Source organism: Lepidochelys kempii, chromosome 18 (genome assembly GCF_965140285.1).
Source record: "Lepidochelys kempii isolate rLepKem1 chromosome 18, rLepKem1.hap1, whole genome shotgun sequence".
Classification (NCBI taxonomy): domain Eukaryota; kingdom Metazoa; phylum Chordata; order Testudines; family Cheloniidae; genus Lepidochelys; species Lepidochelys kempii.
Window position 1 is genome coordinate 8,423,116 of NC_136397.1, and position 9,115 is coordinate 8,432,230.

Consider the following 9,115-nt stretch of genomic DNA (forward strand, 5'->3'; position numbering starts at 1 on the left):
TCTAATTCCCCCACCCAAGGAGACCAGTCTTGGTCTGCCTGATGTCCCCACCATAATGGGTTAGGGGTGGAGGAAAGACCTGCAATACCTCATCACACGCTTGTGTTTGTGGAGAGGGTGAGACACTTGCTCTGCCACATCCAGACCCTACATGGAATGGCCCTCTAAAAGGCCCAAGGTACCATCTAAAGAATCCATGGGTCTTGCACCTAGACTACCAATTTTCCCACACTTCCTAACTAATGCTATTGCATCTCAATTTGGTCACCTACCATGAGACTGCTTTGCTTTGGGGCAGAGGATTAAGAATAATTCAGACAAAAGTACAAAAGGTTAGAATAGAACTGTTCCTTACAACAAACTGAGTGGGCTTGGGTGAGGGAGGGAGACCTTTGTAAGGTCAGGATATAACTAAAGCCTTTAGCATAAAGCTGGTGGTGATAGAAAGCCACCTGCTTGTTTGACTGAAAACTAAAGAAGTTTTTCTTTGGCTTGTGTACTTGGCCTATTGACCTGATCCTCCATGTAGAGCTGGGAAAGTAAACCCTCCCAATGCTATTGGATTCAGCCTGTGTGCGACTCTAGCTTTCTATAGTCGCTGTCTCTCCATTCTAAAAATCCTTGGGTTTTGTAGGTCAGACAGTGCTTGGCTTCTCATTGCAGGGCAATGCTTCCTGCTCTCCTCACTTGCTGGCAAAGCAGATGGTATGTTGGCACCTCCAGCTGCAGACTGTGTAGCTGGTCACCACGTGGGCCTGGCTTTCTAAGAGCTCCCCATGCCATGTGGGTCTCTTTCCTTTTGAAATCTGGGCTCCAAAGTGGGAACACTACTCCCCCTCCCCTGTCACCCCAAAATGTGAATGTCTATGCTGAGCTCTCTGGAAATCCTGGCTCTTGTCATGTCATTCCTTTATCACTGCCCAGCTGTTGGAAGGCCAGGGCCAAGCCAACACATGGTCTCTACCACAGCAGTAGCTTCCAAAATTAAAAATCCAGGACTCTCAGGGATGTGGGATTTTGAACTTCATGAATTACAAGATAACCCCCCCACAAATTCTGTCTTGAATTCTGTCCTGAATGGACTCAAGCTGCCCAGGCTAGCTGGGAGGAAATGGCCTTAACTCTCACTTGGCTTTTAATTCAACAGGCCCTTCCTTAAGAAGGGAGGGTGAGGAGTGGCACTTCATCTCCACATCTCACTTGTCACTCTACTCCTCTAGCTGGCCAAAGAGGCCTTGGAAAGAGCTTAGGTATTTAGCAGCCCTCAAACACTGGCAGGTACAACATCCGTTCCAAAAACTCCCAGTCCCAGCTCCTGATGCCTCCCCTTAAGGGTCCCTATCAAGAAGAAACAGACTAAGTGCCTCATGGGGCACTTAATCACACCTATAGTCGATCATTATCCAAGCATCTCTGTAGGATATGCATATATTTAAGCCAACTACTAGCTTCCAATGCCCTGAGATGCTCCCTCAGCAGGAGCAGTTGACTTGCCTTTTACCTAAAAGCTTGGTCTTTCTCGGTCTCCTTATTCAGACCCACCAAAATGGCCGAAGAAGAAATTGCTGCTCTCATCATTGATAATGGCTCTGGGATGTGCAAAGCTGGCTTTGCTGGAGACGATGCCCCTCGTGCAGTGTTCCCCTCCATCGTCGGACGCCCAAGGCACCAAGGAGTCATGGTTGGGATGGGGCAGAAGGAGAGTTATGTGGGTGACGAGGCCCAGAGCAAGAGAGGCATCCTGACCCTGAAGTACCCGATTGAACACGGCATTGTCACCAACTGGGATGACATGGAGAAAGTGTGGCACCACACCTTCTCCAACGAGCTCCGTGTTGCCCCAGAGGAGCACCCCGTCCTGCTGACGGAAGCTCCCCTGAACCCCAAGGCCAACAGAGAGAAGATGACCCAGGTGAAGTATTGCAACTATGTGTATATCTTCCATGCCTGTGTTACAGCTGACTTAAGTGGGTGTCGTCTTGGTTCTCTTCCCCCCCCTTGCTTCCCTGATGTTTTCTGGCAGCCCTGCCACTTCTGCTTCCAAGTTTCTTGGCTGTCTCTATTTTTGTCTGATGTTGAGTGTCCAGGTTTTAAGGTCTCCCAGGGAACCAGTCAAACAGCACTTCATGAGACATGTCAAAAGTCTCAAGCTCTTGCTGGGGTCAAACAGACCTATCTAGAGTGAAACTCATAAGACTTCAGAAACTGTCACCTTTTTCCTCTACCAGCTGAATTCCAGAGGACAGGTGAGGCAGAGGTGAGCTAAAACTAACATTCAGAGTTGTCTTCTGGACATACTTTCATGCCAAAGGTGTCTTTGACTTGCTCTAGTTGTCAATCAGCGTAGTATCCAGGTGCCTGTGGTCTCTTATGCGGCTCCAAGATTACACCGGCATACTGTTCACAGCAGAAGTCCTTCTAGTTCAGCAGGGGGAGACCTGGGTTTTGATGTTTGAGCCCAGAACAGTCTAATCTTGGTGTTGTCTGGGTCTAGCCCTGGTTAGCTACAGATTCAGGAACCAGTACTTGGTTGCAGGCATGGACAGCTGATCCCTGCAGTACAGTAAAAATGTCTCCTTTCTCCTAGATCATGTTTGAGATGTTCAACTGCCCTACCATGTATGTGGCCATCCAGGCTGTACTGGCCTTGTATGCCTCTGGCCGTACCACTGGCATCGTGATGGACTCTGGTGATGGCGTGACCCACGCTGTGCCCATCTACGAAGGCTACGCGCTGCCTCATGCCATCCTGCGCTTGGACTTGGCAGGCCGTGACCTGACCGACTACCTCATGAAGATCCTGACCGAGCGGGGCTACAGCTTCACTACCACAGCCGAGAGGGAGATAGTGCGTGACATCAAGGAGAAACTATGCTACGTTGCCTTGGAGTTTGAGCAAGAGATGGCTGCAGCTGCTACATCTGCCTCTCTGGAGAAAAATTACGAGCTGCCCGACGGGCAGGTGATCACCATTGGGAATGAGCGGTTCAGGTGCCCGGAGGCCCTCTTCCAGCCCTCCTTTCTGGGCATGGAGTCCTGCGGCATTCACGAGAGCACCTTCAACTCAGTCATGAAGTGTGACATCGACATCCGAAAGGACCTCTACGCCAACACAGTGCTGTCTGGCGGCAGCACCATGTACAGCGGCATCGCGGACCGCATGCAGAAGGAAATTGCTGCCTTGGCCCCCGGCACCATGAAGATCAAGATCATTGCCCCAGTGGAGCGCAAATTCTCAGTCTGGATTGGTGGCTCCATCCTGGCTTCTCTCTCCACCTTCCAGCAGATGTGGATCAGCAAGCAGGAATACGATGAGGCTGGTCCATCCATAGTTCATAGGAAATGCTTCTGAATCCTGTAGCAAGATGGAAGTGTCAGATGTGCCTGGGCAACGTACTGTGTTCCTTTAAGATAGGAACAGCTTAGGAATATTTCCATAAAGGGTTGTCTGCTTAACATTATCCTATTTAAGATTGCTTTAGACCTTTCCAAACTAAGCAAGTCCTATTGCATATAACCTAATGCAGTGTTCACCTGTAAAAATGTGCTAAACCCCTCGTACTCGTGACTCATCACAAGGTTAAGAGGTAAAACCACATTAATGTGAGGCTACGGATGTGTTGCCGACTAACAGCGTTCTTCCCTCTTCCTTGTCATTGTCCTGTCATATTCTTAGGGCTAGAGATGAGATTGGTGCAAGATGTATTCAAGGTCAGGCATCTAAAGATTGAGTAATTATTCCATAACTCCTCTTCAGGGGCTGGCAAGTGCAAATGTTAATTGCCAGTTAATCCCTGCTGGTACAGTAGGGAGACAAGGGGCCTGTCTGCTTTTTTTTTCTCACCCAACTGTACCAACAAATAGCCATGGGGGCTAAAGGCTACTCCAGGCTACATGTGCAAGCTGCTGTATTCATACTAATTTGAAGGAAATCTCTGTACATTGGGAAGATTTAATAGAGTTTGTATTGTCATTAAGGCAAAGTGGAGAATTGTAACATGCAAGGATAGTCTTGTGATCAAGGGAAATTTAAAAATTAAATATTTAAAGTGCTTTGCAGGACTGACTGAATTTCTTTGGGGAAGGGATTGGGACAAGACACTAGAGGTTTCTGCTTTCACAAAGACCATGCCTTTTGGTCCAAGGATCAAATGTTACACCTTTAGCAGGGATACATACTCGTTTTCCAGCCTCCTGGTGGGAAAGAGGGCAGGACTAAATGGGTATCTGACACTGCAACCAGTCATTGGTGGCAGATCTGGGTATATGGTAGCAGACTATTGGGGGCTGCTTGTCCAGACAGCACTGCCTGATTTAAGGAAATGTCTGCTTCCGGTGGTGGTGGATCAGTCAATGGCTGGAACTAAGTCACAAAGCTACATGATTAAAAAGCAGCTGGCTTTTTTCAGAGGTGCTGAGCCTCTATTGACTGACTGCAATGGGAGCCATTATATGCTCTGCGTTTCTGGAAAATGGACACGGAGGGCAGGTCTACACTACAAACCTGCATTGGAACATCTGCCACTGTAATGCTTCCAGTGAAGAGACTCTAAGCTGACAGGACAGAACTCTCCATCAGTTTAACTCCACCTTATGAGAGAAGGTAGCTATGTTGGCAGGAGAATCTGTCTCTTGCAGACATGACACCCCTATGTAGACCATGCTAAGATTGGCATAACCATCTTTCAGGTGTGGATATTCCACACCCTGAGCAACATAGTCATACCAAAGTAAGTGCATAGACCTGGCCTTACACTCCTAAATCTGGATTAAAACTAACTCCAGCTACCCATTTCCAAAACTCTGCCTGGAGGCTGGACTTTTCATTAGTGTTCCACTCCAATCTTTAGGTTCCTAATATCTTCCCCATTCCCCAATTGAATTTGCTCTTGAGGCACACTGCTAGTTTCAGAGCACCCCCTAAGGGTGTAATTACGAAGGGTCAGGTTTTTTTTAAAGGACTCATTAGATTTCTTAAAACAGAGGTCCTTCGTAAGATTTTTTTTCAAGGATGTTGAATGCCTAGAGATCTCCACTGAGAAGCACAGGAGATGGCCTTCATCTTGGGGCCAAATTACTTGAGGTACTTTTAGTGCTAAAACTCCTGTTAGATGTACTGACTTGGTATGACCGACCACCTCTGGTGCGGACTCAATCACCTAGCAATTGAGCCTGCTCTGGCAGTAGACTCCTGCAGTGAGGTTCAGAGGTCCTTCAAACAGTCCCTAATGACGAGGGTGCCCTGCATAACAGAAATGCCCCCAAACCATGTTCAGTTACATTAAACTGAACCTCAGCCTGATGGCTTCAGTTGCTCTGCACTTTGGGCACAGGGGATCAATAGCAGTTGCTCACCCCCCACAGACATCAAATGCTGGGCTAACACCTTAGGTGGTGTGAGGGTTTCTTTAGCTTGGGGTGGGAGAATATGACCAGGACTCCATTTTTGCTTTTCATTTTTTAACTCAAAAGGCAACATCTAGCCTTTACATTTAAGTATAGAACAAAATGTGGCACAGAATTAAGAACAAGCTTGGCATTTTAACTTGCCTCACCCTGGGACACACAATCTTGCCTTTTATTTAAAGTTCAAAGCTGCTGTCAGCTTCACACCACTGTCTTGCCACCCAGAATGCCAGTGAAGTGTGAACAGGTAGCCAAGAAACCCCTTCAGGAAGAGCTGGCTGAAGATCGATGGCCAGAAACTATGAAGATGAAAGCTTTCCCACTCCTGTGAGACTATAGAGGGAAGCCATCCCTTTGGAGGCCAGTCAAAGGAAAACCACCTCTTCTCCCACCACCTCCACAAGCCTTCCTTCTGCAGCAGGGCCAGGATAAGGGTACAAGTATTGTCTAATTTAGTCCTGTGTCCCTGAATTGTTTCTAGCTAAGAGTGACATGGCTCCCAAAGGAAATGCAATGGGATGTGTTTCAAATGTCTCTCTATTCTGGCTAATGCAAAAAAGTTTGAGATCCTGGGAGGAAGGGCAGCAATATCCCCACTCTTTCAGCAGCAAAAGAAGCCGTTTGGTATGGCTGGAGCTCAGAAAGGTGGGCTAGTACAAGTGCTCACATAGCATGCAACCAGGAAAAAGCATTTCTAAAACATGCTGAAGTTTTTAAAGGGGGTGGAAGTGGATGGGCTTCCATTATCTAACCCCTGTGCCCTGGAGGTCAAAATTTTGGTCAAAGCAGCCACTGGAGGCCTGGCAGGGTGAATGTTCATGTAGATACTGTTACCTTAAAGTCAACAGAACACATTGCTCTACATCAGTTGGGGTGTGTAATCAGGAGACAAATTTTAGGTGTGGACATATGTAAAACAAGGTCAAAACATGCAGACTTAAGCTGGTGTAACTTTGAAGGGCAGGCTGGCCCTTAGTAGTTTATCAATAGAAGATCCTCAAGGCAACGAGATGCCCCATCCATGCTATGAGTTGGGCTGGGCCAATTTTAATATTTTGCCAGTGTCACGCTTCTAACAGGCTCTTGTATTCCTATCTGAAAGCAGGAGGGAATGCTGAGAGATGGAAGGGGATGAAAGCGCCTAGCAGCTGAGGTTGCAGGGCTGAATTACCCTGCAGCTGTATCTGCCACTCCAATGGCCCTGGCCCTGGCCCTGCCTGTCTAAGATAATCTGGTTCTGGCTACACAATCAAACCTTTCCAGAAAGTGCTCTACTCAGAGCCTCTCAACCCTTCCTATTCCTTTGTTAGCTCCACCTGTCTGGGAGGTGGAAATGGAATTAACTGGCATTTGTAGCAAATCCCTCTCTGATAAGTCTGCAGCAACAATTCCTGCTCTTGGAAATAAAACAAACTCCGCTCTTTACAGCTGTAGTCTAAAGATGAGCTACTTAACTGCCAGCCAGCTCCATGTAAGCTGTTAATGGCTCCTGAATACATAGGGAGCTGGGAGCCAGGAGCTGTCTCCTCTGGTCTGATCAAAGTGAACAGTGTAAAAGTAAAATCCGTGGAGGTATTTTTAGACAAAGCCTCAGACTTACACTAGAACTTAAACTTAGTAGTCAGAGCAGCAGATCTGTGCATTTCTTCTCTCGGATGCTCAGCCAGGCTGTCTTTAAAAGAATATATTGAAATTAAACCCCTGGTGTGCAGCAAAGGGGGAAACCTGAGACATAGTAAAGGAGCCCATCCTATAAACAGGCCCTCTCTGAACAGCTGCTCTCTAGATTGATGCCTTTCACGCATGTCTGCTGAACAAGGGTTTCCATGGAAATGACCAGCTTCTTCAGAGGGGTGACTTGGGGAAATGCATTCCTACAGCCAGCAAAGGTGAAAGCCAAGCACAAAGCATGGGTGGGGTCAGGCAGGGCAGTTCCAGCACCCTCATGCTGTGGGGTTGCGGGGTTCTCAGCAGTGGCCCTTGGGAATCAGCTTAGTTGGACACTCCAGCCCTCGCTGCCATTGAATCGACCTCTTGAATGAGCTGCTAGAGACTGGTTTCATGCTCGGAATGTACCTCATTTTGGCATGTTCTTCTGCAGCTACATTTGCCTTTGCCATGTGTACAACCTGGCCTAGGGTGGTACCTTCTACCACACAAGGAGGTCTAAGCATCTCATGAATAGGCACTGCTGCCCCCCAAGAGCTAGGTGAATGCTATCTGGCTTAAACATGGGGAGAACTCAGGCAAAGATCCACTCGGATTGCGGTGTGGGCAGGGCAGGGCCAAGCATAGCACTGCATGCAACGTTCCCTCTAATTTTTGACAGGCCGTGTGTGCAAAAAATTTCTTCTGTGCAAATTTCTGTGCATGCAGTGTTTTGCCATGTGCGCGGGGTTTAGGATCTGTGTGCGTGGGCACGTGCGCAGAGCTTAGAGGGAACAGTGACTGCAGGGTTCTGAGTTTGATCCAATGCCCGCTGGGAGCCTTTCTATTGACGTCGCTGAGTTGGAAGTCTCTGTCTTGCTTTGTGCCTAGCTAACGTAGTGATAAAAAGGAGGAAGCGAGTGTATTCATATTCACTTTGGGGTCACTTGCACCAGCTCTTCCTACTTAGTGTCTGTTGACCAACCAATCTAGCTGACCTCGCCAGGGTGATTGTGTTTTGAAGCAAAGATTGCCTATCCCTGGCACTTGAAAAAGAGGAAGGCATGAGGAACAAAATACTAAAACACCCTGAATGCCACTTAAGATTTCAATGTGACAACGGAGACGAGAACTCTGATCTTCCTGCTTCAAAAGCACAAGCCCCTGCTGCTTGAGCTGCAGGAGAATCTCCACAGTATAGGGCCCATGACACACAGTCAAGCAGTTCTGGCTTTGCTGTGGTGCCCAGGCTAGCTCCATTCTTGCAGGACATGTGGTGATTTTACAAAGTCAGGAACTGAAGTGGGTATCTGCTGTGAATTATTACAGCCCTGACCCCTGGTTTTGCTGGTTTGGGACTAGAGGTCAAGCTGAAAAGCATGACGGGTTGGCGCTATTAGGTGCGAGGAGTGTTGCTCTATTCAGCCAACCTCTTTTATTGAATGCCTGTACGCACAAAGAGGTGGCAGGCTTACAAGTGCCCAAGTTCGGTGTTACGCCGAGTCTCTCTAGTGGCTCAGGCGTGCTCAGCTGCTCAAGGGAGAATTTAACTAATTGCGGCTGATTGATTTGGAGGAGTTTCCTGAAAACCAGCCAGCTGCGTTCAGGGTGGCCTGTGGCTGAGCCAATCGGGGCCCAGAAAGCAGCTAATAGCTATGGATTTTCCACTCTACCCACATCGCTCTCCGTCCTGTGCTCCCCTAGATGTGGCATCGGACGTGGGCCAATCTCGTGGCTTGCGGAAAGGGGTGAGAATGTAGCTGCTCATCGTAATACATAGTGAGAGACTGCCCGTGCCCCAGCGAGCTGACAGTCTGAAGAGGTGAGACACACACAGGAAGGGTGGTTTATCCTTGCTTTAGAGCTATGTTACAGAGAGATTAAAGTGACAGCCCAAGGTCATTCAGAGCCTGTGGTAGTGTAGAGGCAGGATCTGAAGCCTGGTTTCCTGAGTCTTAGCCCACAAGACCATCCTTCCCCTTTTCTTTGGCAGTCTGTACTTCCTCGCACCGAGGATGTTGGCCAGCTGGGCAATTAAAATGGCTCTGCATCGTGTTAAACA

The 9,115-nt window shown here is 48.1% G+C and overlaps 1 protein-coding gene across 1 annotated transcript; it reads left to right on the top strand.

The window, feature by feature from the left end:
- The first annotated feature begins 1,528 nt into the window (after positions 1-1,528).
- ACTL8 (actin like 8) lies at positions 1,529-4,000 on the top strand. The gene is made up of 2 exons (XM_073316267.2): positions 1,529-1,912; positions 2,588-4,000. Exons 1-2 carry the CDS (start codon positions 1,547-1,549, stop codon positions 3,350-3,352), a joined length of 1,131 nt encoding a protein of 376 aa, XP_073172368.1. The 5' UTR covers positions 1,529-1,546; the 3' UTR covers positions 3,353-4,000.
- The last annotated feature ends 5,115 nt before the right edge of the window (positions 4,001-9,115 follow it).

Excerpts from the sequence above, each read along its gene's own strand:
- ACTL8 (XM_073316267.2), top strand. The coding sequence starts at position 1,547 with ATGGCCGAAGAAGAAATTGCTGCTCTCATCATTGATAATGGCTCTGGG. Across the intron at positions 1,913-2,587 it reads ACAGAGAGAAGATGACCCAG|ATCATGTTTGAGATGTTCAA; the intron begins GTGAAGTATTGC and ends CCTTTCTCCTAG.